Below are 26,072 nucleotides of genomic sequence, written 5' to 3'. Positions count from 1 at the left end.
ACGATAGTCTTTCTTGGGGACTTTGGACGCAAAAATTTTGGTCTGTCTGTCTGTACATTCGTCTTTTTGTCCACTCTTAACGGCATCGGGTACTTCAAACGACCGACCCCATCCACAGCGCCCACCTATGTGGCTCAAGTTTCAGTGTCCACACTTGTGCAATCGTCGATAAATAAGAAAATATTGCGTGTGTCTGGGGCACCATAACAACACGTATATATTCTGCATGTGCGCCTTTTACTAGAAAAGGCATACATAAGTAATATTAAGGACCGTAGCGCTTATCACGCCGCGCTGACAAACCAATGCTTGCACGGAAAGGTGAATGTTTCCAACGCTTTGCTAAAACGAAACGGTGGTGGCACCTACCCGTCGCCTTGCGTTCTACACCTTACCACCTCTGAGAATGGCGCGCAAACCCGTCTCAATGCCACGTGCTTTGTTTTCTAAGACCACATGGAGCTTATGTCTCACGTGTGACGTGACTTGATGCGCTCGTTCGCCTCCGCTGCACGCTCGAGGCACTCTAACGCAGCGCCTCCAGTATGCTATTCACCGATTTTCTTGTGCAGAACATCAAAGAAATGTCTTGTTCACTCTTTCCAAAAGCAAGTATATCGTCTTTCGACGACATTTGCAGATTACATGCAGATACGGGGCCAATTTTTTTTCCAGCGTACGGTTCCTGGCACGGCTGCACTGAAGACAAGTATTTTGGTTACTGCATGTATTTTTGTGCACTTTACGAAGAAAATCGCTGAACCTGCTGAATTTTCCTGATATTTATTTATTTTATTTATTTCATAGCACTGTCAGCGCTCTCTCGAAGGCTCTTACAGGCAGGGTACAACCAAATACACACCAACCAATTTACATCTATGTCAGGTGGAAGCGCAATCAATACACGTGTAACACTTTTCAAATAGGCAAATACTGCCTGCATTTACAGCAATGCCTGGCTATGCATTACAAGGCTGAAACACAGCTGGGAGAGAGAAAACAAAGAAACTCAAACCAAGGAAACAAGCAGGCTTATCATCTGGCAGCTCCATAACTTAAATACATGTTCGACAATTTTTCGAATTGGCAAAATCGCTTGCATTCTATACAATGCCTGGCAGCGCAGTCCAAAGCTCAATCGCAGCTGAAAAAAAAAGAAACACATCACTCCGACAAGAGTACGGTACTAAAACAAAGTCTTGATTAACCAGACTGCTTCATTTTCCTGGAACTTAAGTACAGCTCTTTGTTAATTTTTATTCTTTCAGTATCCTGAATAGGAACTTTCAACCGATTCTTTTGTATTAGTGCCCTAAGTGATTCCAGTTCACAGAACCCCAACATCTGCGTTACATAATGTTACCGGCGATAATTCATGCGTATGAAGTGGACGGCACGGCGTTGAACTTTTTCTAACTGCCCCGCCGCGGTGGTCTAGTGGCTAAGGTACTCGGCTGCTGACCCGCAGGTCGTGGGTTCGAATCCCGGCTGTGGCGGCTGCATTTCCAATGGAGGCGGAAATGGTGTAGGCCCATGTGCTCAGATTTGGGCGCACGTTAAAGAAGCCCTGGTGGTCAAAATTTCCGGAGACCTCCACTACGGCGTCTCTCATAATCATATGGTGGTTTTGGGACGTTAAACCCAACAAATCAATCAACTTTTTCTAATCTTGTTTTCAGGCTGCCTTGACGAGGACGCCACACGACTGAGGCATATTCTATCAGTGGTCTAACAAAGGTTTTGTAAGCTACAAATTTTATATCTCGCGTAGCTTGATGCTGTTTTTGTCATAAGAAAAATAGTCTCTGGTTCGCTTTCAAGCACACATTTTGTATGTGTGTATCCCATGCCAAGTTTTGAGTAAGGATGGCTCTGTAATGCAGGTTTACGGTTTAATAAATTGTTGCTTGGAGAAAAAACCTCAGAGCTGAGAAATGACGGAGCCGTTTAAAGTAACAAAAGAAAAGTAGAAACTTTAGGCATATTTAGCGAAAAAAAAAGAGATGAAGTTGCAATTAACAGACACCGAGTCTAAGCTGGCAAATAAAGCATGTCCTGTAAGTTGTCCAGCTTTAATGTTTATAAAAATCAACAGTCACTGGTGGTGTTGATGGTGGCGGTGGCTTGGTGGGTTGAGGCGGCGGACGCTGGCGATGTCTCAGCAGCTGTAGTCACGCGCTGACCAGCACGGCGACGCTTGGCGGAAGACGAGGAAGCCCTAGCCTTAGCAAGAACTGCGGCCGCTTGCCGATGCTGGCTCGTTTCTAGGAGATGATAACCACGCGGAGTGTTCCACCTTCTACGGGTGGTTCGGGATTGGGGTCGAAGCCCGGACACCTGGGACGTGACCTTGAACAGTCACGGCCGGAACGAACACATGGGACGTGTCCTTGAACTGTCACGGCTAGAACTCTGGAAGGCCGCGTACCTCCGAGTACACTGTTTGCAGCTGGAGCGTCCTGGTCTTGTCTGACTTCACGGGTTCGGGTCCGGAACCCGACACCGCAGTCGCGTGACACCCAGGATCTGCACTCCAGCCAGCTCGATCTCGTTCTGCCCCCGACTGGTCTTCCCCTTCTTCCCTCTCGTGCATTGGCTGCAGCGCAACCTTTCGCGCAAACTTTCTCTTCCTTTTGGCGGGCCGCAGTTTCATGCGTGACGTTTCGCGCCAACGTCATCATCATCTTTCCGCCGCTCACGTGAGAAGCACCGCTGCCGTCATCTCCGAGCACGTTGTACATAACACCACGGTGCCACCACACTTCACCAACACCACCACTTCACTATACTACACCACAATAGGCCCCTTTTCCGGAAAGTTTTTCTGCACGAAAAACTGCTGCTCAGTTCTTATATGAAGTCACTCAAAACGCACTCACTCAGTTCACTACATCGTCCGAAGGCCCACATTCACTAACCACTATATACACACGAAGCAAGAAAAAGTATGAACTCATCTAGCAGATAATGAAAATCCCCAAATTAGCCTGTTTAGTATGTCACCTTCTTTCATATGTACCCTATTGTGTAAAAAAAGAACTACACATCAAGTCAATGTTACATTACATGTAACTTCTTCAACTGTTCACATGAAACACCTTACCGTGGTCCGCAACCTAGATCCCAAAGAAACCACCAGGAAATCGAACTTGACACTTAAGTTATGGCATCCGAAACAAGACTTTTAATGGCTTTAACCAACTGACAAGAGTGAGGAATTTGACGCCGGTGAAAGAATTGTCGACCGTGAGCTCGTCTGAACCTAAAGTTGTATATCACCATACGCCCAACCTCTAAATCACAAGCATACACGCTGGAATGGCTGTATGCCAGTCGGAAGCATTGCCGCCAGGCGCGGCAGTACAACCACGTCTGTATGATTTCATCCTTCCCAGGAACGCCTTGCTTGAGCTCGTAAGCCGACAATCGTTCAGACACCTTTAGAGAAGCGACCTCTTCTACCGAAGATGCCAGAGAGCACCAGTCGGCGTCCTTTCTCGTACAATGGCCTGCTGGACCATTACTGCCTTCGGGTTTACTTTCAATCACTTCAGCTTTTCTTCTTACTTGTTCATCAAAACTTTCAACCCTTGTGTCTGGTTCATCGTGACTACCCTCATTATCACATAGAGCTGACTTACATTGCAACTATACTCTCTGTTCTTCAACACGTGTTTCTGCATTTTGCTCCAGTTTTCTCATGGAAGCATCGTCTACTATTTCTCGAGAACTCAAGCCCTCTCTCTGTATGGGTGAGTTATGTTCATCGTGAAAAGGTGTGTACGTAGCGGCTGTTGCTACATCCAATGGCTCAAAACAATAGGCAGAAACTAGATCAGAGCTTTCATTACGGCATTCGCCGGCGTTAGCTAGGAGATCTTTTACTGCTCCTTCAGTAAAGCTCTTCAGAGACAATCCTGCCTCTGCATGAAGTGTGCTTGACTTCTCGCAGGTTTCAACAAACCTTTTACTTTGAATGGAACGTTCTTGTTCCATGCTCACGAAGCATGCCCGTGCTTCAATAAGCTCCTCGAGTCTCCTAGTTTCTTGGCTGCCTACCTCTCTGTCATCTTCCCTAGTTTCATTCTCTAGCGAAAGGTCATGACGAAGTACAGGGTCAGCCTGTCATAAACTCAAATCGTTCGTGATGTAAATGCTGTCAGAGCACACCTCAGCCACTGGTTCACTCCTCTGTATTCCCAGCTGCCCCCTTTTTGCCATCGCAAGCTCGAGTCGCCGCTCGAGTTCTAGCATCTCTAATTCGAGCATTTCTTTCGCCGCTTTTCGCTCTGCAACCCGTTGCTCACGCTCTCTCTCCATTCACTCCTCATACCACATTCTGAACTCCGTCCCCTTCAGACCCATGCGTTCCGCCAATTCTAATATCTCCCACATGCTGGTCATGGTTTGCCATGCGTCCGAAAATTCAGATGAAAAACAAACGACTTTGTTCTGTCGCAGCGGACGCCAATTTATGGTGCAGGTTTAGGGTTTAATAAATTGTTGCTCGGAGAGAAAGCCTCAGAGCTGAGAAATGACGAAGCCGTTTAAAGTAAGAAAAGAAAAGTAGAAACATTAAGTATAATTAGGAGAAAAAAAGAGATTGAGTTTCAATTGACAGACACCGAGTCTAAGCTGGCAAATAAAACATGTCCTGTAAGTTGTCCAGCTATAATGTTTATAAAAATCAACAGTCACCGGTGGCGTTGATGGTGGCGGTGGCTTGGTGGGTTGAGGCGGCGGACGCTGGCAATGTCTCAGCAGCTGGAGTCACGCGCTGACCAGCACGGCGACGCTTAGCGGAAGACGAGGTAGCCCTTGCCTTAGCAAGAACGGCGGCCGCTTGCCGATGCTGGCTCATTTCGAGGAGATGATCACCACGCGGAAGGTTCCACCCTCCACGGGTGGTTCGGGATTGGAGTCGAAGCCTGGACACCTGGGACGTGACCTTGAACAGTCACGGCCGGAACGAACACCTGGGACGTGACCTTGAACTGTCACGGCCGGAACTCTGAAAGGCCTAGTACCTCCGAGTACACCGTGGGCAGCTGGAGCGTCCTGGTCTTGGTCTTGTCTGACTTCACGTGTTCGGGTCCGGAACCCGACACCGCAGTCGCGCGACACCGAGGATCTGCACTCCGTTCAGCTTGATCTCGTTCTGCCCCCGACTGGTCTTCCCCTTCTTCCCTCTCGTGCATTGGCTGCAGCGCAACCTTTCGCCCAAACTTCCTCTTCCTTTTGGCTGCCCGCCGTTTCTTGCGTGACGTTTCGCGCCAACGTCATCATCATCTTTCCGCCGCTCAATTAAGAAGCACCGCTGCCGTCATCACCGAGAACGTTGTACATAACACCACGGTGCCACCACACTTCACCGACACCACCACTTCACTATGCTACACCACAGGCTCCTAAATTTTTAAATTGGTTAGCGTGAAGGAGTAAATTCCAGTCAATAGAATATTGAAAGGGCATAACGCCTGTTTTTTAGTCATATGTGTATATGTTGTTTTTTGTAGTTTACTTTCGTATTTTATAGGTTAAATCAATGACTGAATGTTTGCAAGCAATGACTTACGCTAACGTGATCGTGCTTGTTCGTTACAGTAGAATAAATTAGGCAGTCACCTGCAAAAAGGTTTACTCGTACCGGTTGTTCAACCACTGAAAAGTTATTATTGATATATATATCAGAAATAACAAAGGGCCCAATAACGAACCTCGCGGAACTTCCATTATGATCCAAATGCAAGTGACAAGCTGTCATTTAAATGTACTGTCTGCGTTCGGTTACTCATGTATTCGTTTATCCAAGTCACTAGTGTTCTACCAATACTAATTTCTTGAAGCTTAAAAATTAGTTCATCATGAGTCACTTTATCAAAAGCCTTTGCAAAGTCTATACGAACGACGTCAATTTGTTTGTTATTGTCTAAAGCAGCTGCAAAATCAGGATCAACATCGATTATTTGTGTAATTGTCAATAGTCCTGCTCGAAAGCCATGCTGGAATGAGTATAATAAGTTGTTCTGCTCAAGAAATTGTGAAATGTGTTTCGCGATGATGTGCTCCGAAATTTTACAACTCACACAAGTGATGAAATGGGGCGGTAATTGTTTACAAGTCTGCGATCACCTCCTTTGTATACCGGTATGACAAGTGCCCTGCGCCAGTCCAAGGGTAAAGAACGGGTATTTAGCGATTTCTTAAATATTACTGTAAGGTAATGTGATATCCATTCAGTGTAGCGCTTCGAAAATTCCGAAAAACTCTCGTTAGGCCCACTAGATTTTTCCCGTCTAGGCTCAGGAGTAGTTCAAACACTTTTACCGTTTGATTATATTATAAGTTCTTCCATTGCTTTACATATAGGATATTGTAAGTGCGCGCCTGCGTTAGTGTTTGCGTTTTTGGTGACCACATACTGGAAAAAGTAATTAAATTGTTCAGCAATGTTAGCTACGTGTGTTAATGTTCTTGTATCGTTTCAGATTTATTCAGTTTTGTCTTTTCTACTGCTCAGATACCTCTCTAATTTTGGGGAAGAAGTTTTTAAAAATCCATTCAGCGCATGTTTCGACAGATAACTACCTTTTATTTAGCGTCAGAGTGCGCCTCAATTCTGAGCGAAGTCTGGTTATTTCTTCAGACCCCTTTTTTTCCGAGCCGCTTTAGCTTTCTTTTCATATGAATAATGCCGTGGTAAATCCAAAGTTGGCGTTGTTTACGTTTTTTTGGACGTGATGGCACAAAGCACTCCACGCAATGGTTTACTATAGCCTTGAATTCATTCCACAAATAATCTATTGTTTTTTTCTTTGCGCGTTGCTCGAAAAGGCCAATGAGAATTCCAAGAAATCGACAATTGCAGTGTCCTCAGCATTGTTACAGTTTTTTGTAGGTATTGTAACAGCATTTTTTCTGTAGGACGTAATGCAAACAGTCAAATTTACTACAACCATTTTATGGTCAGAAATACCATCCTCAATTGAACACGAGTATTCCTCAATATTGTTTGATAGGAACACCAGATCCAACAATGACTGTGACGTATATGTTATTTTTGTATATTCATGAAAACAATTATTCAGATTAAAAGAGAACATTATATTCAACATTTTAACTGTAGTAGACTTTTTGACGCCATTGTAAACCAGGTCTTGCCAATTATTATGCGGTAAATTGAAGTCCCCAGCCATAATTATACGTGTGTTTCAGTGTACATTGGTTCTCAAAAATGCGTTCAACCAGTCAAAAAGGTCACAGGAGGCCGAAGGTGTACAATATATTGCACTAACTGGATAAGCAGCATTTCCAAAATTAATTCTACACCAAACGCGAGTCCTGCAGGACTGAAATAAAGTTTTTTCATTCCGTTTCATTCTACACCAAACTGTTTCGGAAATCTCATAGTCTATTATGGACGCCTAAACAGATACTTTTAATATTATTCAAATTCCGCACCACAGGATTCTGTCCTTATTGAACATTTTATATCAAGGGGGAAGTATTACGCCAATATCTATACCACAATGCATCCAAGCTTCTGTTATCAAGACCATATGGGGACTTTCTGAAAGCAGCAATTATTCCAGATCAGTTGTCTTGTTAACAATGCTGCGTGCATTTAGTACAATAAAACCTACTTATGACACCACGGATGAGGAGGCCGTTAATCTCAAACTTGTTGAGCTCTGCGACTCAGGCGGGAAGTTGGTGACCTGAGCCTCTTATCTTTATCTAGTCTATTTCCTTCAACCGCACATGGTATGCGCTTATCTTCAGTGAGGTCCCAGCTGTACGTTTTGCCTTTTACTTTTATTTTATCGTAGACGAGCTGTACTTTCATGCCTTTTGACCGATCCAACACTGTAATTTCCCAAAGCTTTCTTCTTATTTCTGCTGTTTCTTTGGCGTAATCTTGGCTGACCCTCACACTAGTACCTTTCAGCTTGAAACAATTCTTTAAAACGCTGTTCTTTTCCCTGGGATCAAAGAACTTCATAATGGGTATCGGCTTATTCTGTTTCCCCTAACCGATGCGGTGGATTCTTTCAATCGTTCTCACGGAAACACCTAGAGTTCTGTCAAAAATATCATCAAAGATCTTCTCTATGACTTTGGTTTCTGCTTCATCACCACTTTCGGCGATTCCAAACACTGAAAGGTTCTTACGCCTACTTCTATTTGCATACTGAATTAACCTAGATGCCTGCAGTTGGACAAGCGATTCTAATGTCTGAATCCTTTGATTCATGTCTTCAAACACCATCAGAATGCCTTGTAACTCATCAGTTTTAGCATTGACAGCTGCAATTTCTTATGGTATTCACTGTGCAATAAATTCCTTCCTGCCTGTCAGTAATAACCCGCAACATTTCTGTGACGTTCTGACCAGAAGTCGGTCCTGCATTTTCTTCTATGTCTCCGGACACATCTATCATCGCAAGGATAATCAGCCAAATTGCCTAATGAACCTGCACAAAAAGCAGTGGTGATTCAGGCATGCTGTCCTTCAGGCAGTCGCCGTGACCTCTGAAGAGATCACAGAGGAAGTGAGCCTTCTGTAGACTGTTCAGGAGTGACGTCACTCCAGCAGGATAGGCGTTGTCAAGTTGATGGTCTGCCGTATCATTGCCACGCTGAGGCCCACCGGAGAATTTCAGTTCAATCCAGTTGTTTGCTGTCGGCAAAATGGCAATAAACCACAGCAGAATCTGCGCAAAAAGCAGTGACAATTTAGCATGCTGTCCTTCAGGCAGTCGTCGTGCCCTCTTTATAGAGATCATTTTCGGGAGGTATCGATTCATCTGTGGCAGTTTTACTGTTTTTTCATTACAATCTATTTTATATCGGCCCTCAGTACTTCAATTGGATGCAAAGAGATGAATTTAGGCATTCCTCCTTTCTAGAGATGTGAATGGCTTAAAACTGGGCTAGTTATTGTCGTAGAATCATATTACTCTCCTATCGCGACACTTCATTTTCCTCTCTTATCGCGTACAGATACTTATGGTGGGCAACGAAAAGAATGTTACGCTCTAGATAACTAAGTTCCCTGGTCATGTAACTGAAGTAAGAAGACAAGTAATATCGCATGTATATTGTAGAGGGCTTCGATAAATCGACCTTCCAAATCAACAAAAGTAAACATTCGTCCGATGCAACATAAGAAGTGAAAGTAAAAAATTCATTACTTCAGCTGGTCAAAGCAGTAGGCTAGAGCGATATATTTAAGATAAAAGCTGCTGGTAAGGTCTGTCATGAGTTTTTGAACACATTTCGTCACGGTTACTACGTGGCAGTTCCTAGAAAAGTGTCTTTTCGAGATAGAAAAAAAATTGTCGCAAATCTTGGATACACTGCTTGCTTCATAAACATACTAAAACAAAAAATAGTCTTTTAAAAAACTCTTATGCCTACGAGATGCCGACGCATTTGCAGTCACAAAATTTAACGCAACCCACTTACTTAGACTTAAAATAAGGCTGAACGAAAATATTGTCACAAAAACACTTTCAAAACGTATGTGAGAAAGCAAGAAGGGATAAGGAAACTGTGAATGCCCTTACTGGGAGAAAGAAAGCAAATTATTGTTACGTAAGATCAGGTAAATTTAGGGGGTTTTTAATGGGCACTGAGGCCACAATCACAGTAGAAGCAACGTCGCCTTCCTTCTCTACCCGCGCTTCCCTTGTTTTTTCTGGTAGTGACACTTCGTATCATTCCTCCTGTCTCAGACGAAGCCCTCTGGGCGAGTCATTCTTGTATGCTTCATGTAAACGGCTTCAGGCGGGCAACATGCGTCACCTCTGTCTTGCATAAACGTCGACCACTAGTGGTGACGCATGCAATTTCATAGTTGACCTCGCTGAAACAATGTAGTATCACGAGCGAACCGGCGTAGTGTGCCAGTAGCTTTTGGCTCAAGCCACTTTTGCGTATTAGGGTCCACATCCACCTTATATCACCGGGGGCATAGGTTACACGCCGATGTTGACTGTCGTAGCGATTTTTGCAGGACTCTTGTGCTGCCAGTGTACGTAAGCAGGCAAGTCGACGTGTCTCTTCTGCACAACACAATGTTTGATTGATTGATTGATTTGTGGGGTTTAACGTCCCAAAACCACCATATGATTATGAGAGACGCCTTAGTGGAGGACTCAAGAAATTTAGACCACCTGGGGTTCTTTAACGTGCACCCAAATCTGAGTACATGGGCCTACAACATACCTGCCTCCATCATAAATGCAGCCGCCACAGCCAAGATTCGATCCCACGACCTGCGGGTCAGCAGCGCAGTACCTTAGCCACTAGACCACCGTGGCGGGGCCAACACAAAGTTTCCGCAATTGTGAAATTGTCGTGGATGACAAAAGGAAAGATGGTGTCCAGCGTATGTCGAGGTGAGCGTGCTTAGAGCAGATAGAAAGGGCTGTAGCCTGTCATTTCGTGTTTCACTGTGTTGAAGGCGTACGTGACGAATGGTAATACTTTATCCCAGTTTTTGTGGTTGGAGGCGACGTACATTGACAACATGTTGATGAACGTTCGGTTTGTGCGCTCAGTCAGGCCTTGAGTTTGTGGATGATACGCAGTTGAGTGTCGGAACTTGAAGGCACACAAACCAAGTAATGATTCCTCAATATCACCGGTAAATTGTCGTCCACGGTCACTTATTATCACGCGAGGTGTCCCGTGTCGGAGGATGACTGAATGCAACAGGAACTCAATAACCTGGACTGCCGTGGCGGAGGATAAGACAGCCGTCTCGTAGTACCACGTGAGGTATTTGGCGCATACATTTATCCACCGAATACCTTTTGAGGAGCGTGCAAATGGTCCCATCAGATCAATGACAACCTTTTCAAAAGGGGAACCTGGAGGCTTTACGGGCTGCAAGTGACCTACTGGACCCGAAGTGGGCCGCTTGTGGCTCTGACACTGCGTACTGCTGGCCACATAATTTTGAATCGTCTTACTCATTTTCGGCCACTAGAACCGCTCTTTTGTGCGACTAAGTGTTAGTGCAGTTCCAAGAAGGCCAGACGTGGGGTCATCATGCGAGAGACGCAGAACAAACGTTTGGAGGGACGCAGGAGCAACCAGCAAAAAGTGGACGCCCGCCGTGGACAAGTTTCTCTGGTAATGAAGACAATTTCGGACGCCGAATCGGCCTTCACTCATTGTCTTTCTTGCTCCGGGGATGAGAGCTTTCAAGCTTGGGTCATTACGCTGCCCAGCGGCGAAAGTCACGGCATCGGGAAAGTCAGACAACAGAGAAGCGAAAAGGTGGTCAAAGTTATCAGCTTCACAATGTGTCGCCGGTAGCGGCATCCTAGAGAGGCAATCCACATCAGCGTGTTGACGGCCAGTCTTGTATGAAATTGTGAAGACATTCAACGCAAGGCCCATCGTGCGAGGCGGCCGAATGGGTCACGATGGTTGACCAGCCAACACAGGGAATGGTGACCTGTAAGGATAGAGAACTGGCGACCATACATGTATGAGCGAAACCGTAGCACGGCAAAGACTATCGCTAGGCATTCCTATTCGATCACTGTAGTTGCGTTCAGGCTTGCTTAAAGAACAATTTGCGTACGCCACGACGTGTTTCTTCTTACCAGAACGCTGAACAAGAACGGCGTCGATACCAATGCCACTTGCATCTGTGTGAATTGCCGTGGGCGACGACAGACCGAAGTGTCGAACTATTGGCTGCGAAGTTAACAAACACTTCAGCTGGTGAAAAGCGGCATGACACTCGGAGGCCCAATGAAACGGGCTGTTCTTGCGTAAAACGCTCGTCAGAGAGTGAACGACATCCGCAAACCTGGGTACGAACCGGCGGAACTACGAGCAGAGCCCGATGAAGCTACGCAGTTGTTTCACAGATTTAGGACGCTCAATCAATGCAAAGGGTGCTGTCTTTTGTTGGTCAGGTATAATGCCATCTTTGCCGATGAGATGTCCCAACACCAACGTCTGTCGCTCGCGAAAGTGGCATTTTTTTTTCAATTCAATACAAGGCCAGCTTTTTCAATGCAGTTGAGCATGAGGTCTAGGTGAGTGTTGTGCTCCTCAAGCGTACACCCAAAAATACGACATCGTCAAGGTAAAACATGCATATATGCCATTTTAAACCACGGAATATTGCGTGCATAAATCTTTCGAATGTCGCAGGAGTATTACATAATCTGCATGGCATAACGTTGAACGTGTAAAGTCCGTCAATCGTAACGAATGCCGTCTTTTCTTTGTCAGCTGCGTGCACTGGAATTTGCCAGTAACCTGATCTTAGGTCGACAGATGAAAAGTAGGACGCAGAATGCAGGCAGTCTAGAGCGTCATCGATCCACGGCAGTAAATAGACGTCTTTTTTGGTAACAGAATTCAGTCGGCGGTAGTCAACGCAAAATCTCCATGTACCATCTTTTTTCCTCACTAGAACGACGGGAGCAGCCCACGAACTGGCCGATTCCTGTATTATTCCCTTTTCCAGCATTTCTTGGACTTGCTCGTCGATGATCTTGTGCTCCGATGGAGCCACTCGGTGAGGTTTCTGCCTAATGGGAGGCCCAGAATCGGTGTGGATCTGATGACGTTTCCGGAACGCTGAAATCAAGGGCCTTTGGCTGTTTTTAGAAAAATTGAACACTTTCGGGTGCTTAGATAGAGTGCTTGCTGGCGATTTGTAGCAATTGGGCATCTTCTGAGCCTTGTGAGCCTGGATGTTCATTTAGGCTTGTAGCATTAACAAGCGCAACCAGCGTCGTAGATGACTCGGCTCTAAATACTGAAGGTTTCATGCCTCCTGGGAAAACTGCAGGCTCCATGGAACTGTTCATTGTCCACACACCTGCCAGTCTATCAACGACTGACACAATACAATGGGGAATGAGAATGTCCTTTTTCAGGCATGCCTAGGGAATTGATTCGAGCGTGGCGTCAAACGTGCCACAGTTGTTACTGGAAGATGTCATGGGAACACACACAGCAGAAAATGCAGGAACGACTCTGTACACGGAGACGCAAAACGTGAATTCATCCGGACAGGAATTTTCCAGGAGCACTGTTGAGAAAGTACCGTGTATGAAAACGTGCCCACTTCTGCAGTCCACAGTTGCCCCACACTCACACAAGATGTCAATACCCAAGATAACGTCACGTGTAGACCGTGGAATACCCGCAAACGCTGTGCAAAACACCTTGCCACACAGCGAGACTTCCACAGTACAATATTCAACCGGACACAACGCGTCACCACTTACACCACGAAATGTCACACCACTGTTCAGGCAAAACATCACTTTAGGTCCTAGCAGGCTCCTAAAATTTATACTCATCACAGAGACTGTCGCGCCTGTATCCATCAGTGCCATGGAGCCACTCAATCAACAACTACATGAACTTTGTTCTTCAACATAAACGCTTACGGGGGTATATCTGTAGATAGCGTCTGTGATCTCACGGCCTCACCCCCACTGGCCGCACCGACTAGTTTTCCGGCAGCGGTGTCCGTGCGCGTCGCCGTGGCGACGGCAATTGTGGAGCACGTGGAGCTGGTGGTGGCGTCAAACTTCGATCAGAGGCCGGTGAGGGGTAACGTGACCCGGTAGGTATGCGTGGTCTCCGTGGCTTGGAGAGCGGATGGTCGAAAGGTTGTTGAGACATGTACCAGGACTGTCCCTGACATGGACGGTGGTCACAAAAACGTGCGATATGACCCGGGACGCCGCAGTTGTAGCACACTGGAATTGGTCGAGGGGCACGTGGCTGCTCAAAGTAACGACTCCTCTCGGAAGGCATGGAATAGTGGTGCCGCTGTTTAGGGGCACTGTAGGCAGGCGATGGCGGGTAAACAGGCGGGCGAAAACGTCGTTCGCAATTTGGAGGTGGTTAACGTGGGAATCGAGCCTGCCGTGTGCCTTGATATTCATGAGCATCTGCTGCGTTGATCGATGGTTGCCATGTTGGAAGAGAAACAGGAGTCCGAACACGTTCTGGTTCGCTTGCGTACTCATCCTGAAAATCTTTGGGGTGATGATAGGTCTGCTGACATCGAAGCAGCTCTTCTCTGACGATCTGCCGTATGGTCAAAGGAAGGTCATTAGGCAGCACTGTTTCAACACTAGCCACAATGGGGACGTCGGACAGGCTGCCGAATTTCGGAGAAATTCGTCGAAACTTGACGAATTAAAGGTACGAAAGAGCTTCATCAAGTCGGACACGTAGTTCAAGCAGTCTTTCCCAATCAGGATTGTACACGTCTTCGGCTATATCCTTGAGAGCGTGTCCAACCTTGTCTTTTTCAGACATCCTTGCATTCACGATCTTGCACAACTTCAAGATTTCCTTGATGTACGTCGTACATGTTTCTCCTGGAAGCTGTGCCTTCCGAGACAATATCTGCTTTGCGCATTTCTTCTTTGCGTCAGAATCGCCGAAGCACTTCTGCACGTCTTCAAGAAAACGTTCCCAAGTCGTGAACATGTCCTCGTGGTTCTCGTACCACATGAGGGCGGTGTCAGTTAACGAGAATACAACATGATTGAGCTGTTCGTTCGAGTCCCAGCCGTTGCTTCTGCTCACCCACTTGTATTTCTTGAGCCCCACGTTGACGTCTTCTTCCGAGATCCCGCCGAAGTTTGGTGACACTCTGTGGTACAGCATAAAACCCATCGGAGTTGGCCTCGAAGCGTTAGATTGCTGCTCTTGGGCCATTACGATCGGCGAAGATGGGAGTCCGGTGAGGCGGCGGCTGCGACGAAGTCCTGGTAGTGAAGCTCCCGTCTTTCAGTTCGTCCTACCCAGCACCTTCCACCAAATCGTTAGGTAAGGTGAGGTAACTTAGGGGAGTTTTTAATGGGCAATGAGACTGTGATCACAGTCGAAGCAACGTCGTGTTTCTTCTCTACCCGCGTTTTTCTTGTTTTCCTGGTAGTGACACTTCGTATCGATAAGATATCACAGAAATTAAAGAACGAAACACGGTGCTGCGTGGCGAGAACCTATATAGCCATTGCCAAAAATCATCATTTCGTCAATGCGGGCACGTACAGTTGCTTTTATGAAAGCGAAGTTGACTGCTATATCGAAAAAACTATAGCGATGCCGAATTGAGTTGTTATGCTTCCTATTGAGAGTGCTGAGATTGAGAGTGCCTCATAAATAAACCTAAAATGATTGTTGGGCCAGGTATAGGCAACAATACCGCACCGGTACCTAAGTTCATATATCCGTTATTATCCCAAGTGCTTGCTTACACAATGAATCTTGCACTGACAACAGGCATGTTTCCGGTACAGTTAAAGATTTCAAGGGTAAGGCCAATTTATAAAGGAGTGGAATTAATAATATTTCAAAATATAGACACATTTCAGTACTTTATACATTATCCAAGGTTATTGAAGGCGTTATTTAGGCTGTTATTTTTCTCTAATAAGTATGGCATCATCACAACATGTCAGTATAAAGTTATGATGTGTGGAAGTTTGGGCAAGTTGGTAGGACATAACTAAATGCAGGAACAGCGCAACCTAGAAGTAGTTACTTCGTAACTACGGAAGCGAAAAAAACAAGGACAGAAAAGAGCGTTCTGTCCTTGTTTTTTTTTCGCTTTCGTAGTTACGAAGTAACTACTTCTAGGTTGTGCTGTTCCTGCATTCAGTTATGTCAATATGGTTTTCAGAAATTCAAGCGTTCACGATTATTAAATATCAAATTATTGCAAATATGGAAAATACAAAACTGAAGCTTGGCTTATTCTCGGACTTAAAAAGCCTTTGATTCAATACATTATGACATATTATTACGGAAACTATCATGGTGTGGCATACGTGGGATCGATTTTCAGCTTTTGCAAAACTATTTGCATAACCGGTACCAATAAGTATAAATGAAGACACATACATCAAGACAGCTTCAGTTGACCCAAGGAAGGTTCTATACTGGGCCCTTTGCTCTTTTTACTTTATGGTAATGATATTTCATGTATACCCGCCTCACCACAGCTTAATATGTATGCAGATGACACAAACGTGTTTTTTCCTTTAGATTATTTGAAAACACAAGAAAATTTAAAAATATATATATGACGTCACTCTCAAACTGGCTTCAACAAAACAAGTAACAGGTAAATGCCAAGAAGACGACATATAATATATTTCGCCCAATAAATAAACATGTTAAATATGAAATTAAGGTGAGCTTTGTTGGGCATACAGTAAAACCAAAAAAACGTCACAAAATTTCTTGGGGTATGGTTCAGTGAATATTTAATGTGGAACGTCCACGTTGCCCACTTAGTTAGGCAACTTAGGCAACAGTAGGATGCATGCAAGAGGTGGTTCCCTCTATGCTTAATGGCTGAGGAAACATTTGTACAGTGCCCTATTCTATTCGATACTTTGTTACGGTGTACTAGTTTGGTGTACGGCAACAGCGAAAAATTATAACAAACTTACAATGCTGCACAAGAAAATACTTTGCTGTTATAAAAATTACCACAGCAGAGTAGACCGTTTTCGAACTTCAGTGCTCTTTCATAAACATTTAATGTTCAAAGCAAGCCAATTATATCATTTGGACGTATCTTAAAAAAAAAGGAAGGTGTGAGTGCCCGCGGAGAAAGATGCACGCCTGTCTCCGAGGAGAGTAGGAGTAGAATACAAAGCGACGGGCAGGTGCCACCACCGTGTCGCCTCACCAAAGCGTTGGAAACACCTGCCTTTTTGAGCATCGTGTTGCACTGCCAGTGCAACGTGATCAACAACGCGATCCTTAGAATTACTTGCGTGTGCCTTCTCTAGTATAAAGGCACACATACAAAACATCAACGTGTTGTTATATATACCTCAAATATGCGCAATAATTGATTTTGTATCGGCAATGGCACAAGTATCGACATTGGCACAGGTATCAACGCTGAAACCTGAGCAATAATAATGGGCGCTGCGGATGGGAATGACTGTTTGAGGTGTCGTTTGGTGTCTTAAGGGATATGTAAGATCTTTATCTCCGGAAAAACAGGCAATTGTACAGATATACAGACAGAAAGACAGACAGGCAAACCAAAATTTTCGGAGTCAAATGTCGCCAAAAAAGACTATTGTTTTTAAAAAAAATAACACCATTGGCCCTCGCATGCCTTCAAATTTCACTGAGAGCGTCACTCGGGAAACTGGGGTGGGGGGGGGGGGTGGAGAGGTATGCTTTGGGCAAAAGCCGCTGAAGCTGCTAAAGCTTGCCGTCACGTGGTTATAAACTATGACACGGAAGTTAGAAATCCCGTTATAGAAAACTCGATCCAACGAGATAAAAACTGCATTTTGACATACATTTACAACGTGCGTAAGAGGTAGTGGTATAACTGTCATGTACCACCTTTTACTCCAACATGAACTAGTAATTTCCAACTCGAGAGATTGTTCACAAGTAATAAGCCGCAAAACCCAAACTCGAATAGTTTTTGCTTAAAGTGCACGTGGCCGCTACATCTCAATTGAAGAAGTAAGCAACCTAGCAGAACCCGCTCAAACGACACCAATCTCAACTGCGGTAAGAAGCTGCAGTTCAATAAAACTTGCCGAAAAATTTAGCGCGTGTTGCTCACCAATTATGCGAGTCTTCCAAACAAGATTGGGTGTCCAGGTTACGCACTTCCTAAGCTTCAACAGTAGCAGAGCTGCACTTGGTTTTTTACAGCTATACTCGATGTTTGCCGTGTGTAGTTGATATCAATTATCATAATCACAAAACAAGCTCGGACGTGCGGAACAGTGTTGCCTTGAGGCAGCCTTGCTCACGTAGTTGAAGTTGCACTAATTTGTAACACACACACACACACACACACATACACACACACACACGTACGCACTCACACACACACACAAACACACACGCACACACACAAGCACACACACACGCACGCACACACACACACACACATACACACACACACACACGCACGCACACAGACCCGAACTTTATAAATGTGGTGAAATGACATCCGAAGCCAAACTATGAGAGAATCACGTGGGACATTGCAATCGTGAGAGAAAAGTTCGCTTTTCTTGTTTTAACGCAATAGCATTGAGGAGCTCGGTTCACAGAAATTCTGGCGTCGACGTCGGTGTCGTTGCCTGTGAGCGAAAAATCATCATCTTATGCGTGACCGAAAAATTGAGAACGATGCAAATATTTCAATGAACGATAAAAACATCCTAGAACAAAGTGGTCACCGAGCCAGGGTGGTGTCGGTTCAAGTGGAGATCGAACTCGAATCTCCCGCGTGGGAAGCGGATGTTCTACCTCATGGCCACGCCTCTACATCTCAAAACATTGAACAGAGGTTCCCCTGCTTGTAAATGCAGTAAAAGTATATTTCATGTTTCAGAAACACACGCTTTCTGTATACATGGTTCACAATACTTCCTGAAATATTGCAGTAATAATGCGTGCACGATACATGCACCCGTTGCTAGAGGGCGTCACAATATGTGATTATCTTAATGGCTCGATGGTTGAAAGCCGGTACCCCACTACAAAAGATACCCACGCACCTGCGCCTATTCCCTCAAGGTCACTTAGTGGGCGTATAGCAAGTCTAAACAGGTTCCATGCCCTAAGTGTTTCAAGTACGCACTAGAAACAGGATATCGCTATCGCGTTCAACTCCTAAACGTGAAGCTTTAGGGTACCCAAATTTTGAATGCTTACTCCGCGATATATATTGTTGCTTCAATATGCCACATTGCCATGCCGGCAAGGAGAAAATAGAGCAACATGGCTTCTACTATTCTAAAAATACTACTAGTGTATGGCCACTAGTATATGTGTGGCCCAAAAAATATTAAGCTAAAACAATAAACAACTACCATAACAATTGTGAGAAATAAGTGGAGCTGCGGAAAGGCGCACCACCTAATCAAGCTTTATGTGCACCCGTAGTTAATGCACTGTCCCCAAAGATTACTTTGAAAATTTTTCCTTGCCAAACAACACTGCTCCGAGTAAAAAAAAACAGCGCAATACTACAGAAAAAAGAGAGGAGACACCGCGGTGCTTAGGTCTATCTTGTTTTTTGATCGTGCATTTCTCCCTATATTGCTCCTTGTAATTACCAATGGTTCCGCCCTATTTTGTATCCAATTAAAAACCGGTTTGCCTGCATAATTATTCATACTGAGTGTTTCTTGAGTTTTTTGGTGCACGCATTTCTGGTCGTTCATTAAAACCAGGGCACCACAGCCTCGTGTGTAGTGATTATATTTGCATGCTTGCTTGCTTGATCCTTTTTTGTGGCTCTCACCCACTAAGGGGGATTGGCCAAGTAGCCAGTGTTTAATATAACTCAATACCTTAAGAATATCCAGGCTACAGAAATAGAATTCATTTGTCTTGGCTTGGCGGGATTATTTTGCCGCAATGTGAAAAAAGTTAAAGAAAAGAAATAATAGAATTTTTTTAACAGCTGAAGTGTACTCGTTATATGAAATTCTTCTGAAGGTTAAGTAGTTACAGTGTAATAGTCATATAATAAATGTTAGATTGGCTAGTGAAAATTGAGAGCTGATGAATGGTTCAGCAAGGTAATCTTCTTGTGTTACATGGGAATTCGCAGAGAGCCCCACAGATGTTCCCGTCACTGACTCCTAATGAAGCAGCCCCAAAGGACAAAATATTAGGAGTAGTTAGTGATATTCTTAGTTTTTTTAATAAAACTTTGAAACATTTTTTCTTTGATTTTTAAAACATTGGCATGTGAGAAGAAAATGGTCGATATTTCCGGGTTCATTACAGACTGAGCACAGAGGGGATGGAACCAGACTAGATTTGTTTAAGTAGAAATTAAGAGGTGGTACACGGCAACGTTTTTTGCTATAGAGACTTCCAATTTACGCGTGGTTCACAATTATTATTCCATGCCAAGTGCAGGTGCGAGGAATCTGGATTCTGTATCGTATAATTTTTGATGATTCTTCAAGAAGGGAAAGTTTTTTTTAACCTCGCTGCTGTTACATAGGCTGTAACAGGCATTATTGGCAAAATCGGAAGATGAAGACATGCTCGCGCGAGTGAGTCAGCCATCTATCTCCCCATTTATAAGTATACTACGATAGACTGGCACCCATATCTGCGTGCTAAATAGCGTCTTTCACTTCATCCTCCATGTCTTTCATATGCGAAGGAGCTCTTAAACTAGGCTGTGTAACGCTGTTCCGTACGTCTGCACAAAGGTATCGCAACGCGTTCGCCCTGCCACAGTTTTTGGAGCTATACCAAGTTGGTCAAGTCGCAGCTGCGCGTTGACGTCATTTCCTGCCTCACCCGCAGCATCTGCCAGCTCCTCCGCCCACTCGCAACGCACTCCTCTCTCACTTCACCCTCTCCACCGCCCGCAACGCTCGACCGCACGTCGAGTTGAAACACTGTTTCAGCTTGTTCATCTGCGATGAAACTTACACCACACCCAACCCACCTCTCGTGTCTTTGCGTTTTGAAAAAGGGTTTAAAAGACTACATTAAGTTTCCCTTCAGACCGTTCTTCCAGCACCAGCGTCGATGCCCGTTTGAGCGGGTCAACGCTGTGCGCACCACTCGTGCTTCGCATCACGTCAGAGTTCACTTCAGCGAGATGGTTCATAATTGGTTCTCGTTTTTTTTTTCAAATAAATCGAGCCACCTAAAGAGAAAATTACAGCCTGTTTAGTTCTTTCGCTCTTTTGTACGTATGGTACTCAAATAACAAGTGTCCTGAAGCGATCTCGCTTTTTTTTTGCTTTTACAATCTTGCGTTTGCTTCAAACAGGGAACCTCGGTCTTAAGGTACGACGTATGAACGTCGCAGAAGTATTAGAGATTGAGCATATTATTGCAACTCTGACATGGGCGTCTAGACTCTTTCGTGTTCTTCAAGTGGATCTAGAAAGATCTAAAGTAAAACTTGCTGCTCACATCAACTCCTGATAATATGTTTTACGAAGACGAAATCGAAGGTGATTTGCCTGCCCTCATGGAGCGCTTTAATCATTTCAGGCTCACCCCGCTGAGGTGGTCTAGTGGCTAAGGTACTCTGCTGCTGACCCGCAAGTCGTGGAATCAAATTCCGGCTGCGACGGCTGCATTTCCGATGGAGGCGGGAATGTTGTAGGCCCGTGTACTCAGATTTGGGTGCACGTTAAAGAACCCTAGGTGGTCAAAATTCGGGACCCTTCCACTACGGCATTTCTCATAATCATATTGTGCTTTTGGGACGTCCAAATTCACATATGAATCAATCAATCAACCACTTGAGGCTCCAAATAATTCTTTTCTGTGTAAGCAAATGGTTTTCACATTTAAAGACGCACAGGATAATGGCAGTAAAAAATTTTAAATATTAGAAGATGCCACGTGCAGTGCAAATCGATGATATGCGAAACACGAATGAGGAACGTTGATATGCCAGTTTAAAATCAGCACAGCGTTACGATCCGCATGGATGTAATTTACAGTAAACGCTTAAAGAAATGTTATGAGCACTAAGACATCTAGATAAGATGAAAGTATATTGTTTATAGTCACGTAACAATGGCTCCACTAACGTTTGCAATAGCAGCACACAAGCAGTGACTTGCATGTAAATTATGCTGTACACGACTTGCACGTCATCATTATTATGTTATCATGAAATAGTATGCCTTAAAAGCAAAAGAAGGACGTCGAATTAGCTCCACGGATTTTATGGTTTTCGGCATTCCCTTGCCTGACATTCTGTTCAGAGTAGTCCTAAGTGACTGCGAAACCCTTGTGGACTCTGGCAATACCAGATTTAAGCAGGTGAACCCACAATTCGGCTACTCTGAGAAGATTTTCTGTACCGCCACGCTGGCCTGACAAGCCAGTACACAGACACGATAGGCCAGACGCGTCGGCGTCGCATACGGGTGCTCCCCATCTGCTGAGCTGCCGTCTGAAATAGACGTCGTGCAAGTCGAAAAGAAGAGATACCACCGACGGAGTTAGAGAAATAACAAAGATGATTCGAGATCAACAGTAACACCAAGAAAGCAGCTGGAGACATCGACTTCGCGATGAACCAGCATGAGAGTGATTTTTAAAAGAAATGGAGAGAAAAGTGAGCTGCGTAACTGTCTCTTAGGAGGAGGACATCTCAACAGTAGCTCACGAGGGTTTGCGGTAAATGAGATATTAAAAGGACAGGATTAAAAGGTAAAGTGATAGAGAGAGAGGAGGAAGAGAGTGTGGCGCAGGGACCGTGGACGAGAGAAAGCGACGGAAGTAAAGAGGAAATAGCAATGATGAACACGGTCACAGGAGTCCGAGGAAGGGGCACCACTCGGCGAGAGCTCTTGTCGAATTGAACAGCATGCAACGCCAGCGTGTTTCAAGAAGGTGGCGTTTATACAGAAAGCAACACAGCATGTGCGAAAAATCACCCAGGTGAGCCGAAAGCCCAACCTGCCGACGGATGACTACAAGATCATTGTGCGTGCCCGGAACGGCTTCAACGTATTACACTGCCAGACAGAGCACGTCCACTGCTGCATACGCAACGCGGCAGAGGTGGGACGCGAAGCAGTCGAAGAGGAGAACGTTTGTCTCAATGAGCGACAAAACTTGATTGTGGTAAGCACGCCATCAGAAGATCGTGCAAGGTGGTATGGTGGTATTTGCAAGCTGTGTATCGGTGACCGCGAGCTTGAAGCGAATGTCTAGAGTAACGTTGGAAAGCACATCCAAGGTCCTCATCAAGGTCATAATCCTAAACTAAAAGCCAGCGGACGTGGTGAGAACTCTCGTTCAACACCGTAACTAGGGCGTCCTGCATGCCAAGTGCATGGGCAACACGAGCAACGTGATCATTATGTTCGACGACTACTGCGTGCCTTGTTACGTGAACTACGGAGGAATGCTGCCAATGTGCGCAAAAACATATCGCCATGTGCTACCAGTGTATTCGTCTCATCAGCCTTATGTCTGGGACATAAGGCTGATGTGTGCCGCAACCCGAACGACTAGAAGCACCGTGGTAGCGGATTTAGCAATTTAGCGGATTTAGTGTGAGCCCTTTGCCTGCTGTGCGGAAAAGATCACCTCACTAAAGACAGCAAGTGCAAAGCCAAGCACAAGACACCCTCTTTTGTATACGACGACAGTGGCAATGCAGAATGCGCGAGAAGGGTGAGGTGACCTATAGCAGCAGCAGCACCGCCAACGACGGAAGGGAAGGCTCCTGCCGACGCCCCGCATCAAGAAGACGCGGCGGCCACATGCGATCAGCCTCGAGCGAGAGCCGCGCGCTCAGCCTCACTCGCTCCGCTACTCGTTCTCGGGCGCACTTCCGCAGTGTCTCCCAACCCAGTTCAGCGAGGACTGGCAGCAAGTCGACGACGTAAGCCCCCTATGCCGCACAAATCCCCAGGCTCGCTGAACAGCTAAGGTTAGGTACTATTAGGAAGACAGAAGATCAAATACTAGCCATGATCCAATCGTTAGTCGAGGCCATGACCAAGGAGTCTATCGATAGTGCAGCCCCCACCACTTCAGTCGAAACAATAAAACGATGTGCTAATAGTGGATTGACAACAACCCCTATGGTACATGCAGAAGCCACTTTGCAACCACAGCAACAGCACTCCTCAGATAATCCAATCGCGGTAACTCCGATAGCTATTTTACGGCAAAGCAAGTTTATCCCTTCGTCCCACGTGACTTCAGGTATGAGCAGACGAGATAAGAGACAGTTTAAAATTGGTCAATTGAATTGTAGGGGATACAAAACCAAAACATACGTTCTCCAACAATATATTAGGCAGGGCCATAAACCAGACGTTCTATTCCTCCAGGAAACGCATGGCCTTGCCAAACTGGCGGGTTTCTATAGGCACCGGACAGGGTGGCAATATTAGAAGTCTTACGAATAGATAGCAGAAAACTTACGATAAAAACCTACGACCTCGGTGTAGAACATGATCACATATTGAAAGAAGTTATTCCTCGAAATTTCAGTACAACAAGCATTTTTAAATTCAACGTAGATAGCAAACCGTCAAATCGGTGACAAAAATTCAATTATTCAATATTTTGAAAAAAATTCTCTCCAGGAAAGCTGTTGTGGTGGTGAGAGCCATTCCGCATTTAGTGGTGAAGACTTCAACGCTCCACATGAAGCTTGGGCCTACCGCTTCACCTACACCAAAGGAAAATATCCATGGCAAAATATAGAAAACGAGCAGTTAACGTTAATCACTTTGCCTAGTTTGCACGCGTACATAGGTGTGAGTGCCCAAAGAGACACGATGCCTGATCTTACTATAGCTGAAAACGCCTCGGTAGCGACGTGGCATACCACTTTCGACGATCTCGGTAATGACCATGAAATTCATGTGACAACCATACCACCCGAGAACGACGCCACTCGGTCATCTATTCGAACAAAACGGCTTGTTAATTGGAACACATTTAGAAAGATAAGACGACTTTCGTCTTTCCCGCCCACATTAGACATAAATAGCTGGTTGGAAAACGTAATAACAAGCGTCCAGCAGGCCACTCAGGAAGCGCAGATTGACCTTCCCATCGACAGGCTAGACAGCAAGTTTATACACCTATGGCAGGTGAAAGAATCAGTTCAAGCGAGTTGGAGGAAGCAGAGGCAACAAAGAGGGTTACGAAAAGATATCGCGCAACTAAACAAGGACATTGATGCTTATGTAAGCAAATAAACGAGCAACAATGGGAAGAAATCTGTAAGGACGTGGGCAGGCAGCTAGGAGCGTCCCAAACGTGGCACTTGCTTTGGTTCCTTCTCGACTCTACTTATACATAAGCAGAAAATAGGCACACTATTCCTGAATTAACACACACTCACAAGGGAACAAGGGCCAGTTGGTCGACAGTCTAAATGCTTTATACATTACACAAACTCTACCCATGCGACACCTAGATTACTCGGGAGGCATCAGTCTAATGCAAGACCAGAAATTCTCCACGGTGGAGATAAAAGCGACATTTCACAAATTAAATCTTTAATCGGCAACAGCGCTGCACGGTATAACAAACCGCATGCTCCGAAACTCAGGCGAAGACTCTATAGAATGCTCAACCGAGTAGCGAGATACCCTTGACACAAAAAACCCATGATGATGTTAATGCCTAAGCCGGCAAAACCAATCAACAAAACGAAACTCAGGCCCAACTCACTGACGTCATTCATGAGAAAGCTAATGAAACGCACCTTTCTCTGTAGAGTAAATGACTACTTAGAGGATAGTGGTCACTACTCAGACACAATGTGAGGCTTTAGACGGCACTTGTCTACGCAGGACACCATGCTGCAACTTAAGCGCCAGGTACTCCACCATAAATCCAGATCTCAAGATCCACCTGGGCCGTCCTTAGACTGGATCTCATAAAAGCCTTTGATAGACCCACGCTTAGTAGTTTCGTACAGCACTTGAATGCTCGATAAACGAGAAACTATAAGCAATTTCTTAAATGTCTTTTGTTTGAAGTTCGATACCTTTATGCTAGCAGAAACATGCTATCATGAAAGCAATGCTCGGCTGTGCCTTGATGGCTATGCTCATTACGTTTTAAATCGAACTGATAGACGAGTAGAAGGCGTTAAATTCTATATCACATCTGGAAAAAAATACGAACTATTAGCACAAGTTGTAAACAACTTGAGCACGGCGAAGCGGCTCAAAACTACGTCATTCATCGTCACTTGTTTGTCGCACAGGTATTCCTGACAGCGGCAGCTTCTGCATCAGTCGAATGCTTCGACGGCAATATTCACCATCGTGTGTTGAAATACGACAACAACCACACGTGTCCTGTGACTACAGCTATCATGGAGGACGTCATAGAAGCCAACCAATTATTTCAACGCAGGCCGACGATGTCACAAGCCTCGGACAGCTTAAAAGGTGATCTTCAGCGATTCTTGATCAATGGGCTTGGTGAAGCGACTGAAACAAAGTCACTCGCCAGGAATCACTTTTTGTCCTACAGGTTAGTTATTCTCATTTTCAGGTTATATCCGGGGATTAACTTTTACGGAGAGC

General features: G+C 45.1%; 1 protein-coding gene across 1 annotated transcript in view; it reads left to right on the top strand.

Moving 5' to 3' along the window:
- The window catches only part of LOC142804235 (uncharacterized), a 78,494-nt gene that overhangs the window by 33,239 nt on the left and 19,183 nt on the right, over positions 1-26,072 (top strand). Inside the window, exon 4 of the mRNA XM_075890959.1 lies at positions 25,748-25,934. Within this exon, the coding sequence (XP_075747074.1) occupies positions 25,748-25,934 (187 nt within the window). The remainder of the gene's footprint in view (positions 1-25,747; positions 25,935-26,072) is intronic.

Source organism: Rhipicephalus microplus, chromosome 3 (assembly GCF_043290135.1).
Source record: "Rhipicephalus microplus isolate Deutch F79 chromosome 3, USDA_Rmic, whole genome shotgun sequence".
Classification (NCBI taxonomy): domain Eukaryota; kingdom Metazoa; phylum Arthropoda; class Arachnida; order Ixodida; family Ixodidae; genus Rhipicephalus; species Rhipicephalus microplus.
This window is presented reverse-complemented; position numbering and strand designations above follow the sequence as displayed.